Source organism: Antrostomus carolinensis, unplaced genomic scaffold (assembly GCF_000700745.2).
Source record: "Antrostomus carolinensis isolate BGI_N321 unplaced genomic scaffold, ASM70074v2 scaffold1429, whole genome shotgun sequence".
NCBI lineage: Eukaryota > Metazoa > Chordata > Aves > Caprimulgiformes > Caprimulgidae > Antrostomus > Antrostomus carolinensis.
Window position 1 is genome coordinate 6,831 of NW_010336242.1, and position 23,901 is coordinate 30,731.

At 35.8% G+C, this 23,901-nt stretch overlaps 1 protein-coding gene across 1 annotated transcript; it reads right to left on the reverse strand.

The window, feature by feature from the left end:
* Positions 1–1,633: 1,633 nt before the first annotated feature.
* On the reverse strand, positions 1,634–22,808 carry PLCL2 (phospholipase C like 2; the record flags this gene model as incomplete). The annotated part of the gene is made up of 3 exons (XM_010174761.1): positions 20,325–22,808; positions 16,657–16,860; positions 1,634–1,709 (listed from the first exon to the last, which is right to left on the reverse strand). Coding segments are annotated over exons 1-3 (2,716 nt in total), but the record flags the coding sequence as incomplete, so codon positions are not given.
* Between the last annotated feature and the right edge of the window lie 1,093 nt (positions 22,809–23,901).

The window sequence follows — 23,901 nt, forward strand, 5'->3', positions numbered from 1 at the left end:
CTCAAGAAAATCAGGTATATGCAAGTTTACTGGAATCCATATGAGCTACTAGAAAGCAATCTTCTCTGAAGGGCAACAACTCTAAAATATGAGGTGAAATAGGCGATTAGCTTTTGCCTTACCTCTAACCAAGGCTCTAAACTGCTCGAGACACTGATGAAGCTAAAAAAATATGGCACACTATCACCACAAAAATGGGAGATGATTTAATAAGTAAGCTTACAAGTCTACAGGACACTGTCCTTATGGGGCATTAAATATTTTGAGTTTGTCAGTTTAGATAAATCTCTGCATCTGCCATCAAGATATGCGAAATAATATTTTGCTACTCATGGCATTTATGATTATTTATGTTTGACAGCTTGAAGAAAACACAACAAATTAAAATTTTCAAGTATTTTGGTAGTTCTGTGGTTTCACTAAAGTTCAGACTCTGAGGAATGTGTGCTGTCAACAAAAGGGAGATCTAGAAATTCAGAGTGAGTAAGCCTTATCTGAGTTGGAAGACATTGCTAACAGAAAATAGCTTGCAAAGGAAGTGTGAGGGTGGAAGAGCATTATTTTTTTCTTTTCATGAAAAGAGAATGAAGAAGAGAGACTGAAATTTATAGGAGAGCTGAGTTGCAGGATGTTGCATATCTGACAGACAAAAACATATTTGTATATAACAGTTTTTGTCCTGATTGAGTCATGCAAGATATGGTCGTAGAAATTTTGACTGACTCTCTGGTAGACTTCTTGTTTCTCATGCAAAATGCAATGCATCATTACTCTGAGCAAATTTATAACTTGTTTAAGAAATACTTAAGAAAGATCGAAAGAAAACAAACATGATCAAACAGCAAGGTCAGACACGCTACTCAAAATAAGAATAAAACCTTCAGAACTCAGTTGTCCAAATGAGAAAACTATTACAATATATCAGGTGGAAAGGGGGTAATTTGTGAAGGAATGAAGAACTAACTATACAACGTTTCAAATGCATATCAGAAACAGGAAAATTTTCAGAGAATCTGTGGGACCAATAGGTCATAAAGAAGTTTAAAAAACCAACTTTCTGCATTCTTGTGGTTTGAAAAGCCTGCCTCAGAAGAAATAATTGTCTGCAAAATCAGTTTTATTCTGAATAGATAAAAGAGTACCAAACCAGCAGAACCAGAGGGTATTCACTCAACAGATCTAGAGAAACACAGAGAGGAAATACCTGAACTACTGTCATGTAATGACCAGAAGACAAAGTACTTCAGCAAGACTCTTTAAGATAATAGGTTACCATGACAAAAGAGAAAAAGTTCTCACACAGTAAAAGAGGAGTAATCCCATGTTTATATTTGTGGAAATGACTATATTGACAAGCTACTATCCACATATAAAATGCTCATGATTTCCAAAGTCAAGCTGTAACTCTATGGATCTTTTATTTCTATGAACTGAAATGTCCTTTTCACTGTTATTGCACGTGCCCAAATTACAATGATCTCTTTTACTGTTTGGATTTTTTTGTTGTTGGTTGGTTGTAGGGTTTTTTTAGCTACACCTGAATAAATAAACTTGATTATAAGTTTTGGGAAACAAAGAGAAATGCGGTAAGTTCGTTATATTTAAAAAAAAAAAAAAATCAGCTTGTACTTACCTGCTTTCTGACACTGTACTATCTTCTCATATAAGCTATCTGTATTTTCAACTAGAGTCCTGATGGTCTGAATCATCTGTAGAGAAAATAAATTCAAATATACAGAAATATCAGTAAAATTCAGTTTTTATTGAAAATTTTTAATCTGTAAAAGATGCTTAAATTTGAACTCAAATCAATAATCTAATATTTGCTGTTAATATTACGAATACATTCATCTTCCTGGTCATGACCAGGCAGAGAAGTGCTCTAAACGTAGCATAAAGACTTAAAAAATACAATGGTTTTGGGCTGGGATCTGTGAACAATGAAGTAAAATGTCTACTCCATAACTCATTGCCTAACAAAGTAAGTGGAAATTACACAACTATTTACCAGGTAATTCACTTTTAGTGGCTTGGGTGAGATAACCTGGATGCAGGTTTCCTCTTCCTCACTCACTCCGACATTCAGGATAATGACCACTCACCACCCAGTGCTTCCTTTTTCCTAGGGATCATCCCATTGCTTTTCCAGATTTGTTCCTCTACATTTTGCCTTTTTGTGGCTTGACCTGTGCGTATGTACGAGACAACACTCTATGGAGGAAAACAAATCACTCGAGGCTGATACCGGTGGATAAGGAAAATAAATGATTCCTTTACCTAATCTTTCTAAACAAAAAGCCTTTCATAGAAGCTCAGAAGAAAAGCATACCCATTAAGATGGAACTGTGCAGATTTTTCAGCCTAGGGTATGTACTGAGAAGTTAACAACTTTGCTTCAGACCTTACCTACTGATGCCTATGGTATCCACTCAAGCAGACAGATTTCTCGCCACTAAAACAATAACTCAAGTTTGACATGTTATTTATGGGGGTGTTCATGTGGAACTTTCTTTTCCTTAGGAGGCCACAATTGCTGTTTTGAGCAGGAACGTTCCATGTTACAGAGAAAAAAAACCCAAACCTTTCCAGCACCCTTCCTCAGAGAAATACTGCTTTAAGAGGAATGACCACAGTAGTCCTTTCTCACACATATTAGAAGGAGACTTCTCCAGTTAAGTAACATTGAGACTGTTTTTCTGAACTTTGCTCTAAGTGAGGCATAAATCAGTGTAGAGAAGCAGGCAAGTAAGCCTCCGATTTTTTATAATGGCAAGTGTGCAAGCAAATGGTAAGGAGGAACACCTGCATAGATGTAACTACTCTACAGACTTCTACTGTTTTCAGCTACACAAAAATATGGCTTAAGTAAATGATGAAGCATTAAAAAATAATTCTAGTTCTGTTTCTATTATTACAATTTATAATGATAAATAAAATTATGCAAACCCAAAAATTTTTAGTTTATGCTACATATAAACAACATGTGAACAAGCAACTTTAGAGTAAGTGGAGGTCATCCTACTGGATAACTTAATTTAATCTTCACATCCTGATTAATCTTTATTTAATTTCAAAGTATCTATTTATCTCAATTCATATTATCTCAGTTTAAAAAAAATAAATGCAATTTATAATAAATGAGGAAAAAATAATCACTTCATCAGGTTGCTAAGCTGCAAGTGAAATACTTTAGCTTACCCATTTTTAACTAGATTGTTCTTTGAATATAAATATCAATGTTCACTGAAGCAAAAATTGCCTATAAATACAATTATGCCAATTACTAATCAGGTGTAATAAACAGAAGACAACTATTTCAAAAAGAAGCATACTTAAATAAGAGAATACTGTATTTCACCCAGATAAACTTCTATAGGGAGCAAAATGACTATTACTGATTTGTCAAGAAGAAAGCTGCATTTCACTGTTTCATTACTATCTGGTCTTTAAAACAGTATTCAGAAATTGAAATTAAGCCACTATAATTTTGCTTGAAAAGCAACGATTTTACCTGTTTCAGTAAGTATGCCATGTAACAAATTTGCTTCTATAATGCAGGTAAATGAAGAGAACCAAAACCCTGCTGACTTCAATCGCAAATATACTTCATATAACTGATGTTATTTTGCGAACTAGCTGAAAGGATACTGTAAAGCATCCTCCACTGAGCTTCTGCTGCACTGAAAATCACCTTGAAAAATCGAATGCTGAGTTTATATGGCTCTTGTTTTGTCAGGATGCTAATACACAATAGCAAGGACTACAGTGGGATTCTTTGTTAATAAGCATCCTTTCACCTAAGAACCCCTTTGACTAGAGTTCATAAAAGAGAGACTAATTGTGCTGCCTATTCAAGGTACTTGTTCTGGAGGAACTGTAAGAAATACTGCAACTGCCCTATGTTGTCTATTCCGTGTTCCTGACCCTATGTGTATAACAATGTAATTTCTAAGTAGTTAAGTCCTATTGCAGACACAGAGTATCTCTATCTGCTCCGTTTCCTTCACACTATACATTTTACATGCACATCAAATAATTTAGAAATAGTGGAGAACAAGTCTCAGCATATTAGAAACTTACTCTGAGACACTGCACTGATTTTTAGAAATAACAGAATTCAAAGACCAAAAAAAAAAAAATGCTTACAGCATTGCTTCTTTGTTTACTTTCTGTATTGACAAAGCAAGAAAGTTGTGTTAGTTCTGCAGATGAAAGGAAATGGAAGTAATCATTGTATTAGTGCTCTTCCATCACAGCATGGCTAACACTGAAAAAGAATTTATAATAATGTGCAGATTTAATATTTCACAGTTGTGGTATGGAAAGTTGCTTTGCCTAAGTACTCTCAGATCAAAAGCAATGCCCTCTTTGCAACTTTTGAAGAAAAATGTCAATGCAGTTCATGTGACAGAAATTATTCTAATATCAATTTTTATATTACCAATGCCAGTAACAGTTACTTTATTTATCTTTGATCTCTAAAATACATACAAAGCTGTACTTAAAAGCATCACTAAGCAAACTGGCTGAGCTAGCACTAATTCCAGAGTTGATTGCCACCAGCATTTATGCTACATCTCAATTTTGTTGATGTCCTTCACTGAGGAAATAACAGAGCAGTATGCTGTGTGCATGAGTAGGTGTCACCTTCTAGTTGTCTTTGATTTATAAAGTAACATTATTAGTTCATTATAATTTTATTCTTATATTGCTCTTCACCATGCAGTCACCTTTCAGTATGTATTCAGCTATTTGGTAAATGACTCTCATGGAGTGTTTAAACATATAAAGGATTTCTGGTGCTCAAGCCAAAATTATAACATCGTGAAAACATTCATGTAGATATTAACAGAGGCTGAGAGACTTTGGTAGGCACAGCATGTGGAACAACTGAGTATGACAGGTTATATTTAAACAGAAAATTTGCCTGATCCAAATGATACTTGTATGTAAGTGTGTGCTTGGTATAAAAGCAAAGTAGAAAATGATGAGTAAGCAGGAGCTTCAGTGTGAAAAACAGTATGTCGGCAGCCGAATGAGAAATGAAATTCTCAAGACAAATTAGTTGTGGAAATTGAGGAGGAAGACCGAGTAGAGTCTAGTATATAGATCATCAAAAACATATTGCAAATTATCCACACATATTCTAACAAAAGAACACATACTATATGAAGTTTAGAAGCTATACATTCTAGCAAGTTTTTTACAATAATAATTCCCACCTCTAACTTACGTTGCTTTTTTTCTGGAAGTAAAGATTTGAAACATCCAAGAAATATATTTTAAATACAGAATGCATAACACTTGCTGCAATTGCTTCAACTCTCCCTTAAATTCCTGCCCCCCGACCCCACTCCAGTCTCAGTATGGACAGAGAACTGCTCTGTCACTACATACTGGACTATTTTTTTTTTTTTTTTTTTTTTTTTGGATAAATGGGAAATGCAGAAGTCACCACATTTCTGCAGAGGCCAAGTTGACAGTTTGATCTCTTCATCAAACTCTATTTGTTAAATCTTGCAACCATTTTACACAGTTATCAGAAAAACTGTGAGTAATTCTAACAAAAGAACAAATGACAAGAAAGATGTAAAAAAAAATTAAAATGATTCTTGGAGTGTTTTAGAAATAAACACTAAATGATTAGTTCAGAGTTCTCAGGATTAGAGACCTGTATTATTATATATTGACCCTGCCTTAAAAAGCATGAGGATGACAGAAATTAAAACAATTCCTGCTTCAAACTGATGGAACTGTGTTGCTAACAGTATCACTCACCATTTATGTGACTGTGTCTTCAAACCAAACAAAAAAGTCATATACTCAAAAATATATCTATCCTCTTTCTCAGCAAAATAGAACTCTCTCATTAAGAGAGATAGTTACAGAAATTTAAAAAAAGAATATACATGTCTAGACTACCCTTCAGGCTTATTTTTTATGTTGCAAAGCTTTGTTAAGTCTGTTTTATTGTTGTTTTATGAAAGAGGTAAGTGCTATGAACTAACACTGTGTATGTCTATGCATGTATGTAAGCACTTACATTTATGTACACATGCATATATTTGAGAACATTCATTCAATTTCAGCTGAATTTGAACAAGTGGAGATCTATTTCTATGAGGCTCGTGAAGACAGGTCTTCTGGTAGAAGACAGAACATCCTGTTTATGCCCCCAACTTAGGGAAAAGATGTAGATTCAACTCAACCCTAAGTATTTAAACATCGCATTTAACAAAGAATACAGACCTTGAGAAAGAAATATTTTAATAAACCTCCAGATTTATTAATTCTTCTGCAAGTGGAACTGGTAGCACACCAAGAGAGACTCAAGCTGCATTTTAAAATGGAAAAAACAGCCAATGATAAACCATGTCTCACTGATGAAACTCAATGAGAGAAAATACCTTCACTGACAGAGCTGCAACACCAAGGATGAACTTTATTTTTAGCAAGTAAAGCACACTACACATTTACATTTTGAAATCTGTGAATATGTGTTGCCAGTACTGTTAGACCTACATTCCAATAGTAAAACTGAATCTTTATTAAAATTGCTCTTTCCACGAAATGCTGCTCACGTTCTCCTTTTGTCTCAAATCTCAACATTTAGATATACTTCTGAGATCACAAACTGCACTATTTCTGAAAACAGTTTAGTATTCAGTGGCCAAACTAGTGCTCTTAACAGTAGTAATAAAAATAAAATTTGCATTTTCCAGACATTGTATTAAGTCCAGAACAGTACAAATAGCACCAATAGCAAATAGCACTTCATAAAAAAGGAAGCCAAATACAGGGCACCCCAAAGTACAATACACGAACTGCTAATAGTATCTGCACCATTTCAAAAGATGTGTGTGACCCAGAGAGGGTCAGAAGATGCTACCATTGCCCCAGGCAATAAGAAAGGAACTCTGGTAGGGACAGCATATAAACGCTTCTATTGTCAAGAACCATTATATGTAGCAGGAACTCAAACAAAATATGGTCAGTTCTAATTAAGTATATGCATAAACTGCATCCAAGCAGTCCAGTATTCAATGTCAATGCACCAGAAGGCATTTTCGTTGTGGCACTAGAACAAGCAAAATAATTCTTCTCAGTCTTTTCAGTGACAACTGGCATGGTCAGCCTGCTCTGAAGTTGCATAAAGAGTCGTTCTGAACTACATATACTGTCTTTGATTTTCTGCTGGAGAAGAATGGTGTTAAGAGCAATACAGAAGGAAACTACTGGAAAAATCAGGCTGTAAACTCATATTAAACCTCAGAACTCAAATTGTTCTAATGGTGTGGACACCACACTGAAAGCATTCTGAAGTGTCAAACTTTCAACTAACACCACCATAAACAACAGAAGTGGACTTCTAATAAGCAGGTGACTCATGTTCACGTAACTGAGCTCAGTTCAAAACTCAATAAGCAATGATAAAAACCTTACATCTAACACCCTGGGGACTGTTAGCACAACTAGAGAAATCAGTGCTACTCAGTTTTCAAGATCAAAGGGTCCTCAATTTCAAACAGGAGTGATACATAGCAAAGAAACATACTGAAGGGATTGCAAAGTACCATTTTAACAGAAGGAATAATAATACTTTTATCTGTCCCAAGTTCAAGTCACAGTCTTCCAGAAGACCTCTTAGCAGAGCTTTAAAATATCTGGCTCAAAGTGTTGTGATCAGCAGCATGAAGTCCTGGGCAATCTGCTCTACCTGACCTTGCTTTAAGTAAAGTGATTGGACTAAGATGGTCTCCAGAGGTGCCTTCCAACTTCAGTAGTGCTGTATAAATAAGGATTTCAGTAAAGCTGACATCTCTAATCAAAAGGAATTTTTAGAACTGAGCTTTCTGGCTCAAGACAACAATCAGCAACACATTCATTATTATCAGGTGTGGTTTTGCCCAGACAGTCCAAAGCTGCTCTATAATGAAGAACAACTGATCTTTTTACAATCCAAGCACAGTCCAAAGCACCAAGGTAATAAAACAAAGCTGCTAACTGCTACTTCTGTACACACAGAGGACTCCTCACATGAAATTAAATTTGCATCAAAGCAGCAAGATTTTTAGCAAACATTCTGTCTGAATTAGAAGTTACTTCTCCAACTATGCAAGAAAATAAATTTAGCACAGAAATACAGAGTCATTAAGGTTGGAAGGGACCTCAGGAGGACATATGGTCAAACTCCCTCTGCTCATGCAGAGTCACCTACAGCAGGCTGCCCAGGACCATGTCCAGGTGGCTTTTGAATATATCCAAGGATGGAGACTCCACAGTCTCTCTAGGTGACCTGTTCCCATGCTCAGTCACCCTCACAGTGAAAAAGTGTTTCCTGATGTTCAGACAGTCTCCTGTGTTTCATTTTGTGCCTCTTCTCCTGTCACTGAAAAAGAGCCTGGCTCTGTCCTCTCTGCATCTTCCCTTCAGGCATTTCTACACACTGATGAGATCTCTCTGATCCTTCTCTCCCCCAGGCTGAACAGTCCCAGCGCTCTCAGCCTTTTTTCACAGAAGCAATGCTCCAGTTCCTTCATTACCTTCGTGGCCCGTTATTGTCATCTCTCCAGTATGCCCATGTCTCTCTTGTACTGGGGATCCCAAAACTGGGAACAGTACTCCAGGTGTGGCCTCACCAGTGCTGAATAGAGGGGAAGGATCACCTCCCTCGACCATAACATGTATCATATATTATGATATCATTACGTTCCCCTTTAGACTTTAAAACACTGTCCTCTTCTGAGACAAACGCAGGGGAAATTGCCATTATGCTTCCTAAACTCACTGGCATATTATGATACAAATGTAATGCTGTACCGTACTGACAGTGGTAATATATCCCTACATAAGTGGGAAAAACATAGGAATAGACCCATGGTTTCACTTTTTCAGCCTTCCTTTCCTCTCTCACCTGTTTCTGAGATGTTTTGTACTCTAGGAAACACATACACGGAACAGGTTTTTTTGTCTTCAGAAAGAAGCAAGCTGAGATTATACCATAGTGCAGTGCAGGAGCATAAGAGATTTAATCCACTTAAAAAAGCTAATTCTTGTAGAGAAAATATAGGACATCATTTGTTCTTAATACTGCAGTATCTCAAAATTAACTAGATTTCCTGCAGTTCAAGAAAATTACCAAAGGAACAAACAGTCTGCAAGTTCTCCATTAAAAAGGCTTATGTTCTTTCTTAATTCCTCATGAGTAAAGTATCTGAGAAAGACTAGGTTGAAGACAAGAGTAAATAAAATAATCAGCAACTCTCTTCTAAGCTATGCACACAGTAACATTAAACTATTTCAATCCAGCAGTCACTTCTCCTTGCTTTTCTGACACTCTGGCTGTTACAGCAAAGTTATTTTCATCATTTTTAAACTAAAGGTGATGAAAACACTATGTAAAAAGTGGGTAATAAGGAAGCACATATGTATGAAAAGAAAATATCCTATATCTGTAAAAAAAATGAAGAAATTTATCATCCTTGTGAAACAATTAATAGGTAGTGTTATTTTTGAAACTAAAACCATTGATAACAGCACAAATAACAATTTTTTCACGCAGGAGTAAAAAAGACAAACAGAAGATTAAGAATTTATTGAGAAAGAAAAAGAGAACTACCATTGGAAATATGGAGTACATTTAAGAGAAGTTGATATGCATATGACCTATTTTTATGCTCTTCCATACACATTCCATTGGACTACATTAGAAACAGGACAGTCAGCTAGATGAACTCCTCTTCCTAAGTAAGTCGTATTATCTTATGCTCTTATGAATACTGTGAGTCAGCCATTAGCCATAATGGGGTTAGTGAGAGGGTACAAAAAGCTTTACCAAAATTCATGCTCTTAAGAAAAAAATGAAGAAATCTTGAGCTCCCAGAAACATCAAGTTGCCATTATCAGAGCCTGTCAATCAATGTAAAACAGCTCATACTTTACAACACTTGTCACTGGAGTCTGAATATCCAAAATTAGACATTTGTTTCTGCCCTTGTGGACTGAAAAGCCCAATATAAGCTGAGGTTATTGTCTGCTGCTCTGTTTCTGGAAGCATAATTGTAACCTTCAGTTTAGAATGACTGTCCTGTTACAAAACAGGAAAATAAACAACTGATAACAAGCAACATAACTCTTGCTGAAGAAACTGCCCAATCTATTCACTGTATTTTCCATCAAGACTTTTTTTTTCCATCCATTTTTGTGACAGACTAACAACTACACAACCAGTAACTTTTTAAATTCATCTCAAAAAATCAAGATCTACAATTATTATAATTTATTAAACTTGGCACAAACCATTACCTGGGCTATTTGCAATATTAAATTGCAATGAATGATGTGTCTCTTCCCCTCAATCTCTTCACCACTGAACTGTATCCATTTATTACCTAAGTAAAGACAGTTCTTACTCTGCAGAGACTTGATAATGGAAGTAAACATACTGTACAAAGCCAGAGGCAATAATGGAAATAGTGAGACTGCGTGTGTTATCGGTATTTAAATACTGCATCTATACTGACAACTCTGAAACTTACTGTTTTAACACACATTGTAACAATCCACCACTAAGACTGAGAAAGATGCCTAAAAGTCAAAGCACCCACATACCTCACACCTGGATGATCTTTGCAAATCTGAGGGCATAATTAAGTCATACTCCTTCAAGAGTACCGAGCCATTTTAGCTAAATCAAAGTTGTTAGAGATACACCTACTATCTCTAATCCATTTAATGGGAAAACATATCTCATGCAAAAAGCAACACAAGCAACTGTCTTTAGCAGTTCTTCTCCTGTTGGAACATCAGGCTAAGTTCAACATTTACTCCAGCTATCAGAGAAGAGTTAAGAATTTTAAAAGGCTAAAAATTCAGTAGTAACCTATTTTCGATATAAGCATTTGAAAAGGGACTTTGTCACATGCTTCTGGAAAATCTAACCAGACTAATCTTCCATGTCTACGTGCTTCTTGACTTCAAAGAACTCAAAGAGATTAACAAGCACTTCACTTTATAAAAGCTGTATTGACTCTTCCCCAACATGACACGTTTCTTCATGTTTTTCCTAATTTTCTTCTTCAAAACAGTTTCTACTCATTTTCACAGTACAGCTGTCAGCCTGTCTGATCTATAATTTCATGATCTTCCCAGGAAACCTCTTAAAACACTGGCACCACACTAACAACTTTGATAGTCAGTCTTAAGTGAGAGGATACACTAAACAATAAGCAGTTTGGATATATCAACTCGAGATCTTTCAGAACCCTTGAATGAGTATCACCTATTTCTCATATTTCTTTTCTCAGTCATTTTGCCTTTCCTGTGTAGTATCTTTTATCAGCATTTCAGTTAGAGATGGATTCTCCAATGAGCCTTCATGAAGAAACGTTTCATGGCAAACCTTAATCTCCATAGGTAAATAAATGCAAAACCTAGTTTAGTGTTGTGGCTTTATTTATTTTCCTAGGACTCTTCTTTTACACTTTGATCAACTAGTGGTCATACATACTCTTTGACAGGATTCCCATTTCTGCTATTTTCAGAAAAGAAGTTACTGTTATTTTTAAGTCTGTGCAGGTCATTCCTGAAATTCTTCACTATGGCTTTCTTGTATTTTTTATTTAACCATGGCAGAGTTAAATATCTATCCTGTCTTCCTCATTTGCACGGGACTTCAGCTTTGTGGAAGATGCCTTCTTCTTTGGAACAGCAATTCCTCCTTTTTGTCCTCCTCAAGTGTTTTTTGGTAAGTGGTACATATTTACTTCAAACCTCCAGTGTGGTATCTTTAGTGTCTACAATGTCTGTTCTTTTGACTACTTCTCTTACTTTTTAACAAGGTTCCTTATTTTTACATAGCTACGCTCTTAAGTATAAAAGCAAGGAATAATAGCTTTTCAATCCTCTCTGCAAAGCCTAAGATCTCTGCTTTATAAGCCAGATAATGCTGACTTAAATTGTAATATGGAAAATCCATGGAGCTGGACTCCAGAAGACACGGGCTCAAAAACAACATTCTGAACCCATCAGGGAACAGAACACAGCTACTACAGTCTATGTCAGTCACGTATTCCTCAGAAAAGGTATCAGATGGAAAAATCTGGATTTTCTTTGGGTGTACAAAGCAGACAGTGGTCAGATGCTATCACGTGATTTAAAAACACAGGAGATCCAAAGACTGAGTTTTATTTGACCATCTTGAACTCAGCCTTCTCTGCCACAGTCAGAAATTGAGTATTTAGATCAAAAGAAAGTAATGCAAGAGTTAAAGTAACCTATTCACTCACTCAGTTTTAGGAGATAAACTGGTAATAACCAGCACTGGATCTAGTATTTTTTGGTTACCCCAGAAGTTTACAACCTCAAAGGGCAATTTTTGGAACAAAGGCTTCTCAACTGAGTAACTCTGGCTCATTAGTAAGAAAGTCTTCATTGACTTGTTCTCTCAAGATACAATTCTATAACCACAGTAGAATAACTAAAATCCCTCTTAATGTATTTGCAATGTAACCATAACCAAGGCCCTACATCATCGACAAGACAGATTTTACAAGGCAAAACTCAAAACAGATCTGCTAATCATTCTTTTTAGGTCCTGTGAAAGAGGCAATGGATATATTCTTTGCTTCCTTCAGAATTATGAGCTTCAATCCAACACGCCCAATACAGAAGGGCCCCATCCAATTCATCTACGTTGAAATCAAGATGAGTTTTAAAGGCAAAGAATATTTAGGGTTTTGAGTAGTAGCTGAAATATGAGAGGACTATTAACATTTTACCAAAACCTTGACAATCAGTCCTTTTTAGGTTGCCTTTTCATAACTAGTCCCAGCCCAGCCTATAACTTCTTCAAGGTATAGTGTCAACCCATCTACTTCCCAATGGGATGCACATGTTCAAGTTCAAAATATAGGCTGTCGTATTTAGTTTATGTCATTGGCCAAATTTGCAACTCTACAACATGAAGTTAACTTTCACGTGGCTTCATTTGCAATCTGCTGTATTGAGTCAGTAGTTGAAACAAGCCAACAATAAGGCAACTGGATTTCACCTTACTATAGAGCTACTAATCACCAATCATGTGGTGTTTTCCAGTTTACTAGCTTTGCTGTATTTTAATACCTCTCATGTTAATAATAATCTCCCAGCCGCCACCACCAATAAACAGCCCTGCTCTCAAGCCTATCCCTAGGGTGTGTATACAAAATCTATTCATCTTATTTGAATTCATTTGAATCAAATACAGACCTCCTATACTGTAGACTGTAGTCATTTTGAATGACAACATAACCCCAACATAAAAAAACAACAAACATACCATCAGAAACTGTGAAAAAATTGATCTAGCAGCATTATCTAATTAGGATTTAATAACATTTAATCCTAATTATTGTCGCAGCATTACTTTATCTTCTTTCACAAAGGTCCAGTTCTCTGCCTTTTCTGTGCTAGCTTTCCTCTTAGAAGTAAATGCCTGCTTGCGAAGTTCAGAAAACCTTATCTTCATCAGATGGGACAGTTCTTTCTCCACTAAGGGCAGACAGAGACAGTAAAGGTCCCAACAAGGTCTGGCCTCATTTGTATGATCCTCTGGCATATCTTTGCAGTGCTATTATACTCATCACTGAATAATGCTGCAGACTTAGGATGAGATTGGCTCTTGCCATAGCATAAATTTTTAAGATTTACTTACTGTTTATCTTAAAGGTTATAAGACATTTAAAAAAAAAAAAAAACATGCAATGGTGTGGAAGAGGCACTTGCCTTAACTCCAAGCTTCAATCTGCAGCACTGATCAGTGATGGGTGTGATGACACCAACAGAGTGCATGCTGAAGTATCACATAAAGGAAGCTGAAGTTCATGAACAAGAAGGAAAAATAAAACATTGTTAAACAGTGAAAATATGTTAGGGTGAAAAATACTGAGGAGCATGGAGAAGCTAGAGGAAAATAGACAACTTAAACTTCTGTCTTTCTCAAAAATTCCTATTTTTATTTGTTTTTCATTATTCTGAAAAGACACTCCAGCTCCTATGACATGGATAAAAGCAAAAGATCCTTTTATTTCCTGTGTAAATTTCAGATTCCAATAATGTTGGTGACAAATTACTCATTAAATTAAAAAATACAACATTTTAACCCGTCAATAGTACTAGCCTTTATCACTTATAGCTTCTCCTTTAATGTAGTAGGGAATGCCGATTTAGGAAAGCATTATGCACTATTTGTTTACACGTAAAACCCGCAAGTATCTAGTGATATGCTGATTAATTTATTATCATTTGCCTCACTGTTTCTTTAAAAAATATAGGTACCTGTGCTACACTGAAGATTCTCACCTTTCCACGTGCCCCTGCAGTATTGCACTCTTTTGAAATTATTTCAATGTGGACTGACTGCCCCCCTGTAAAGGTCTTACAGCCTTTCCCACTTTACAGAGCAATGATAAGTCCTTTACGCACTCTCAATGTAAACAAATTCTGAATAATTATTTTCTATGTTTATTATCATTTTATAAAAAGGAAGGTATTTTTGAAAAATAAGAATCTTTCATTAGCCAAAAATACCATGGTCCTAAAACAGCAGTACTTTGAGAATATCCTTATGTGTGCCACCTTGAGAATGCACACGAGGTAGTGACAGCCTATGCATTTATGGTACTAACCGAGGTTTATTTAATAAACATTTAACACAACCTCTGTTATCAACATGATTTTATAGTTACAGTACTTGACACACTGGAAGACCACAGTTATATAATTTTGACCTATACTGAGGTCTAGTCCAGCAGAAAACAAGTACATAATCATTACTTTAAGAGTATCTCTACTCTTTCTTAATTCTGGATGAGGCTTTTCATTATTAAGCTGAATTTTACACCCACCTGTTAATAAATCATGTCAAAAAAATCCCCAAGCCAAAACCAACCACTGAGATAAAGTGTTGTCATTTTCAGGGCTCACCATATTAATTTACGCCAAAGACACGCAAAAAGAAAACTATCTACGGTAGCACCAGACTCTAAACAATCTGCCACTATAGCAAATATCAGGTAGAGACATCTCCACCAACAAGACAGAACCTCATTACATACATGTTACAGGTATAAACCCAACAATCAAGCTTGTCTGCATCCTAATGATAGTGATAAGCTACCACTAAGAAGATAGACCACTATCTTCTCATAACTGTGCTACTGTTCCAATCAAATTCTGTTGTATTTACATCATCACTGAACTACATAAACTCTGTCTAAATTGCTAATTACTAATGACGGCTTTTTGGACTCTGGTATAGCATTATTCTAAAGCTACTTTTTAATTATAAAGCAGTTTAGAAGATACATATGAAACTGGGCCACCGGTTTCTTTTCCTTCGCGGCCTTCCAATACCTGAAGGGGGCCTACAGGAAAGCTGGGGAAGGACTTTTCCTAAGGACAACTAATGACAAAACAAGGGGAAATGGGTTTAAACTGAAGGAGGGGAGGTTTAGATTAGATATTAGGAAGAAGTTTTTCATTGTGAGGGTGGTGAGACACTGGAACAGGTTGCCCAAGGAAGTTGTGGATGCCCCCTCCCTGGAAGTGTTCAAGGCCAGGCTGGATGAGGCTTTGAGCAACCTGGTCTAGTGGAAGGTGTCCCTGCTGATGGCAGGGGGGTTGGAACTAGATGATCTTTAAGGTCCCTTCCAACCCAAACCATTCTATGATTCTATGATTCTATGATTCTATGATTCTATGAATGTTTTTAAAACAGTCTGGATCCTGCCAGGTGAAGTTTCTCATCTTAGTGCACAAAATCAATGCAAAATTATCCTAGAAACATTTACTTATTGTCTAATGATATATAAAATTAAAGAAATAAATAAATACATAAATAAATAAAGGCTCAATTACTCTGTGCCAGATCACGTCCGTGGAAGTAAGGAAGACATTTCAAATCATATTCATATGGATATTTTTTCCATACTCTTAATTAATGCAAGGCAGATGTAAATCAGTATTTCTCAGTGTATTAGTCCTTCCTTCCTTTTTGCAAAATGTTTAACTTCCAGTCTCCAAAGACACAATTTACATATTTACTGAAGTATAAGGGCTGAAGTTAACACTACAGCTGCTCACAGACGTAAGAATGCCTAATCAAATGAGATCTATAAGAAAGATACAGCAAAGGAAAATGAAAAACCATGTGTCAAATTTAACACTTCAAGGTGCTTATAAAACTACAATTCCTAAAAGCAGTTCCTGACTTTTTTCTATTCTGTGCTGAGTCAAAGCAAAAGAAATCAAGGTCCACAAACTGGAAAATATAAAGTAGCAAATTAATGTAAGAGGTTTACAGATATGCAAAAGGTTTCAATTTACTGCAAAACAGGTAAATTAATACATCCTCTTCAAGTTAAATCCTCTTAATTATAACCACTTTGCCTTCTGAAGTGTACAAACACTTATGTATTTGCATGCAGTATCTTAATCTCAATATGAAAACACTACCAGTCGCTGTACATTCATGGGAATTACTTTCAAGCACATGTAATGAAGCATGAAATAGGAAGTCACAGGTTAAAATGACCTTTCAAAACAGGCATGGTACTGTATATTATAAAAAGAAAGTCTTTCAAATAGCATATAAAATAACCACAAAGAACTACTCACCATGTCATATGCTGTTACAATCTTTTTCAAGACCTCTGGAACAATCCCTTGGAGTTCCATAGTCGGATACTGATCATTGAGATTCAGTACTACCAGGGGGGTATTATCAGGCCCAACCAAGCGTGTAGACACTGCCAGAATGCACTGCATAAGATTTGCTACAGGAGAGAGGCCACATAATTCTTTGAATGAAACTACTGCATTCTGCAAAAAGGAAAGAAAGAGTTTCCTTTATAGTTAAATATGACTTTTAATGTCTCATTCTTTCATAATAAAATCCTTCACTGTTACAGTTTAGCTACAATGTGGAATTACCACAGTTTTTTTCCCTGAAGAGCTGTCAGTTTTCCAAAGCAACCAATACTACACACATATTTTACTAAAAATGTTAAAAATTCAAACAGAATTCAATACTTGTCACAGGAAAAAACAAACAAACAAACAAACAAACAAAAAAACCCCTGTCAGTCAAAAAAAACCTGTTTAGAGCAAGAATGTCTGGTCTCTATCACTACGAAAATGAACCACACAAATAAACTAATTCTAAAACATACTGGTTATATATTTTGAAAAAACCTAGAAGATATTTCAAAGTAATTTTTAAAATACAACAGTGCAAAAAAAACTACTAGGTGCTGAATGTCCCAAATAAGTAAAGTGAAGTGGAAGGAGGAATTCAGCCCATTTGTAACTTTAAACATACCTGAACTACAGTCCAGACGTGCTGTGGATCTGCTGGCTCCCATTTGGTGTGATTCACAAACCCAGCACTCCACTACTGATGCCATTCCTATCACAGAATCACGCTTAAGTGAATTTTTAAGGTACTTTAACATAAATACCAATTTTGTACCTTTCCCTAAAATTTATTATAGTTGTATTTTATATCCAATATAGTAGAATATAAAATCACACATTTAAACTTGAAGAAAATGTCCAGTATTACAACGTGACTCCAAGTAGCCACTGAAATTCCATGATGGGAATATTCTCATATTCATGTAATGAATTTAGGATTTTTGTACCAAGTGGGAGCTGGTGATCTATGGCAGGTCTGGAGTTTGTGTTCCTGTAGGAAATAAAAACAAAAACATGGTATATTTAAGTTACAAATGTGCTCAGTGCTCCTTTCTTTCACACTTTACCCAAGCAGTGTATCTGACACAGATTTTCATTTTAATCAAAATCACTTTCCACTTTACTGGCAAAGTAAGACTCATTTTTGGAAAAATTTATTTAGACAGACATAATGCCAAGCTTAATGCAAACAGGAATGAAATGTGAAATATTTTGCTGTCCCTTTATGAGACAAACTACCCAAAGTAGACTTGAAAATATGTGTATATAGCATATTAATGCAAAATTATGTGAATACCAAATTACATCCAACACAGTCACTTGCAGTGTACTTTCAGTAAATGTTTAGTAACATCTAGTAAATGTCCAAGAAACAGAAACTACTTTTATTAACTGGACTACACCTTAATGACACAATAATTACATGGTTGAAAAGACAGACATAGGGAATTCCATTCAAACAGATTGTGTTTGAGATTAACATCATGGGTAAGCCATTATGAACAACAATTTTACAGAGAGGTTAAGGAGAACCCAATGGAACATACATTTTAACTAATGGAAGGCAGGACTGAACTACAACTGTAACTCTTGCCTTTGGACTTCCAACCCCAGAGATTATCCCTCACACTGTCAAGCAATTTAAACATGTCACATCACATCTAGTTTAATCAATCATGTTATACTTTTATCAGTGATTAATATGTAACAACAAGTTATGACATCAGCTTTTGTCATGATAATATAGTGCCTATCGAGTTAGAAAAAATGCTAGCTATTTGTATACAGATTTAGAGAAACCATTAAACTCACTGCTGCATACTTTCTTTTTTCCGCTTCTTCCATCTTATATTTAAAAAAGTCCAACTTTGTTCTTTATAATCTATCTTGTGGGGACATTATTTCTGTATCATAAAAATCATAACAATTTGTAATGCAAAATTTCAGTAATACAGAAATTAAAACAAATTTCATTCCCTGACATAAGTTTATATTTATTTTAATCAAGTGGTTTATTTACTTTTATTAGCTGCAAAACCTTACTTACTCAGTTTAAATTGTGCACATTACATAATCTGTCACTAAAGCTATGCAAAATGAATATTCCCTCATGTACCCAAAATATCTTGATAGCATTTTGAGAGATGATAACGATTAATTTAGTTGATAGCACAACTTTCAAACTGACAGAATAAAATACATTAAATACCTTTTAATATCTCACATTCAAAGAAACCACACTGTAGAGCCCATATTCAATTATAACAGTTATGGAAAATACTGCAGCACGCATAGTAAAGAGTTTAAAGCAGCTACAAAAACTCTACGTTTTCACTGTTTCCTCAAACCTTCGGTTCAGCTCTTCCTTTAAACAGATCTTAAAACACAGTATCTTTCATATGACAGAATTCTAGCCTTCAATAGGTTAACTACAGGTAAAGTTCACTTTATATGTAGGCCATAATGTGAAACATTTATGAGTGAAAGTACCATCCTTGCATTTTTTTTTAATAATCTTTTAGTGCAGCAATTTTATATACCAAGTGGAATGGGAGAGCTTCAAAATGCTGTACTAATTTCTTATTTCATACAAAAAAAAATAAGTTTTAAAACTGTATTCCTATTAAAATCTCTTCAACATATGATTATTAATATATTAAGAAAATTTATCTACGCTGATATGCCTTTAAAATCCAGAATCAAATTTCAGACATTTCCTATAATCAGTTTCCCCTTAACATTACATAGGAGGATTTAAGAGGTCACTCATTTGAAATTACGCTTGATTTTATTGATCACTGCTAGTATTCCATCAGAAGTTTAAAGGTAGTTAAAAGATTAATTAAATAAAACACAACTTCACAACTCACTTTAATCTACGCCTAAAAGGGCTTATTTATCCGGATTCTTTATTAGAATCTCCAAACAAGGCATTTTTTAAGTGGGATCTCTTGGCTTCCACAAAAAACAAGCACCTCAACCTGTACTTTTTCCTGATATTCAACGTGTTTATTATATGTGACCTTTAAGGCAAGGTAATTTCTTCTAGAGGATGTTTTCTAGTACCTTAGTGCTAATTCCATGTATTTCTAACATACTGTTGCTAGGAAGAATCATGGAGAGCAAATGGTCTTTCTGAAAGTACTGCCTGCTATTTGGGAATGAGGAAAAAACAAAACCTCAGTGAAACTATACTAAACATACATTCATGTATAAGAAGTTTTCTCATAAGCATTAAAGTCTCCTTTTTCTATCAGCTGTATTTTCCTCTTGCATTTCTATTTAACTTGATTTTCTAAAACTAAAATATTGCCATACTTTTCTCTAGTGCATATCTAACATTCCTTCAAAGACATAGGACGAGTCAACAGGCTTGAGTTCTAACACAGGAGTCACATTTCCTGCTCACATTCAACAAAACAAGCATACACATTCCAAGGTTACCTCAACAGACAGTATTACCTAAGAGGCTGCTCTCACACAATCGATTTTTAAAGCCTTTCAGCATTAGACTCCAATAACATAACTTGCAAATAAGCATAATACAAAAATACACACAAGAACTAATAAATTCATTGTAAAAACCGTACCTGCATGTTTTCTCTCAAATCCGTGGCATCCCGAATAGGTTGGAGAGCATTCTTGAACACTTCATCTATTGTTTTAATCCACAATGTTCTCATAGAAGCATATTCCCTTGATTTCTTGCCTTTCCTTACAGAGAGGCCCCGTTTATGAGGTTTCCCACCACCCCTTCGATTAGTAATGGCCACGTGCACAAACAAAGAAGCATGTGCTAAAATTTCACCAGTTAAAGACTGCAGAGGAACGTGCCGATAACCAGTCTGTAGACACTCAAAGGGAATAGTGTATTGCCCGATAAACTCATCCCCAATGTAATCATCATCCAGTACTACAAAACGCACCATAGCTAGTTCTGGTAAATTTATTTGAAATTCAAAGCTTTCATCAAAAATTGGATTATCCCCATTCTGATGCATAGTTTTTGTCCTTTGCTCTGCACAGTCAGCAGGGATTCCATGTATTTCAACATAGACATAAGGATCCACAACATCACCTTTGGCACCTGATCCTTTGGGTTTAGGAAAGTTTTGCCCACTAATGATTTTAATATGAAGCAGCTGAGGTGAAACTCCAGGCACAGTGTCTTTTGTGTTCGCACTAAAGAAGGATACTTCTTCTCTCATGATAGCAGGACGAAGGACATAGCCACAGTTCCCATTTTGTCGAAACCAACCGATGTTAAGATCCATCATTAAGCCAGGCGTTTGAAAGTTCATTGCTACTATCTGACAACCACATTTCCAAAAGTCCTGGGGATTCATATTACTAGAATCAATCCTCATAGGACTGGGGAAAACTCTCGCAAGAAAACGTTTGTTATAATTTACAAAGTCTCCTGGGTTTTCGTTGGCATACTTGCTAGCAAGCACTTCGTTAAACGAGCACACTTCCCAGTACTTCTGGAGCTGAAATGAAACTTGAAACTCTTTGAACTGAACTGATTTACATATGCTCACCAACTCAGAGAGGTCTTTGCAGAGCTGAAATCGTTTCCCCGTCATTAAGTTTTGCTGTTCTACGCCCTCTTTCCCCACTCTCTGTGACATTTCTGCTCCTTCATCTTCATCTGTAACATCTCCCTCTAGTCCAGAACAATTAGAGGAAAGCTTCTTTGCTTTAATTAGTATTTTCCCTTTAAGTGATTCCGGAGATGGGAGATAAGACTGTTCAATGTTTGGAGACTGTGTATGTAGTTTGTCCCCTAGAATTTTCTTCATGTGCTGTACCATCACTTTCTGCTGCTTAATAGAACAATGATTTTCTAAACATAAAATAAGAGGGTATTCTGAAGCAAAAAATGCATACTTGTTAATAATGTCAATTACACTACGGAAGACAATCTGTGATGTCATTGTATGTCCTGTGTAAATCACAGGCTCGTTATCTGGACCATCCCACACATCCAGTTCAACACTTCGACAACCCATTTTAAGAGCGCGAATGTAGCCTGTGATGTCAGAAGGCCCTCGAAACTGATCCTCTATCAAGTACGTATTATGAGATGAATTTATAAAATAATGAGATAAAGGTTGTTTCATATCTTGACAAACTTTTTTATGTTCTGGATCAAATATGTGGCAGTCTGGTGAAGTAAGGTAATTCGTAAACCCATCTATAGAAAGACAACCCTTTTCCTGGCCCTCTTTGGCTGGCTCGTATTTCTGAATAATTTCAAGGCTTATTTCTTCTGTGACATGTGCCATACCCTGTTCTGCTTCTAAAAACATCATGAGGTCCTTGGTATCTAGGAACTCTTTATTGCTTGAAAACTGAACCAACAGGAAGTAGATTTCAGGTCTGGTACAAAGCTCATGAAAAACTTCAATAAACTCTTCTTTTGTTACTTCAGTACCAGTTTTTTCCTTGGATCTATGTAGCTCCTTGAATTTTAGTTCAATTTTATTATTTTTTAAACCAGGATTTAAGTCTTTTATAAACTGTACAGCATTACACAGAGGTATATGTCCCAAATTATCTACATCTGATTCACTGAACATCTGTGAAAGCCATGAAGTCCGCATATTATCTTGAGAACTTTCTATCATATCTAGAGTGTGTTTTCCGTAAGAAATCAGGTATCTTAAGCCAGTAACCCAAATATTTGCAATGTCTGCTGAGTTAGCAACAAGATCTAGTGACTCGTAGTTTTCTCCATATATAATTGAAAAAGCACAGTCTTCTGATATCTGGTCATATATTCCATTGCTGCGAAAAATATCCGTATTTTTTCCTGTTCTTACTTCCTTGATTGATTTAACATCAATCTTTGCTTTTTCAGAATCCTTTTTTGAAGGTTCCCAACGTAGAGACTGCATATCTGCATCTAAAAGAAAATATCGGTGATAGACCCTAGAGTTGGATCGAATCTTTTTGAGCTCAGAGCCTTCAACCATCGCGTTTATACAGTCACTTGCGCTGCTGATCTTTTTCTCAGTTGGCATACTGCTAAATGACACAGTCTTTTTCCGTTCTCGCTTTTGTTTCGTACCATCCTGGTAAACAAGGAAGGGAAAAAAGAAAACATGTATCAGTATGATTTTGCTCAACATTGAAATAGGTTTCAACTTACAGTTGAAAGTTCATAAAGTAGTTCAAAAAGGTCTAACATCTGTATGATGATCAGTAAGATAGAAATTCTTATTGGAAGTATCACAAATGATACTACTAATAATGGTTTAATATTTGTTCTTGTCTATATAAGTAATCTTCCAGGGTCTTTAAAAAAAACCAAACTGTATGAACATAGAATTAAACAAAGCAAGTTTTGAATGATAATGAAATAATAATGCTGTATAAATGCATTTTATTTTATCAGTAATAACCTACTTACAGAGACAATCGGTGCTACAGCCAAGGCAGTAGGAAGTAAGCTTTCCTGAGTCCTACAGATACTTGCTGAACTTTGTCAGCACATAATATAATGCTCTAATACCATGCCAACACGGTCCTCATGAACACCAGAGAAACATTAATACACAATTAACTACATAAAATCCATAGGACAGGATCCTAATCCAAGTATACAAGATATTAACAGCACTTACTACAAATAGCTCCCTTCTCTACTGCACCTATCCATGTTCTTTCCATGGACTGCCCAGAGCACTGACACCTGTACTAGGAAGACATCCATGTTAGTCTTAAGAAGCTACACTGAAACACAAGCATTTAGGCCAAAGCAGATATAACTCACTGCAAGTTCTGAGTTTCAGGAAATATGACAATGACTTAGGAGGGAACTGTCTGAGAACATTAAAGTTTAACTGGTTCCAAAGAAGCTGCAGACCATTAGAAAGAACTTGAATTAAAAATGCAAGACCTAGTGAGGAAAGGCAAACTGACTAGGTCTGCTGCTTAGTCAGTCTGACCTCTACTTCCTGAAAGGAGGGTGTAGAGAGGTGGGGGTCAGTCTGTTCAATGAAGTAACAAGTGGTAGGACATGAGGAAATGGCCTCAAGTTGCACCAAGGGCAGTTTAGATTGGATAGGAGGAAGAATTTCTTTACTGAAAGGGTTCTCAGGCACTGGAAGGCGTTGCCCAGGGCAGTGGTGGAGTCCCCACCCCTAGAGGGACTGAAGAGTC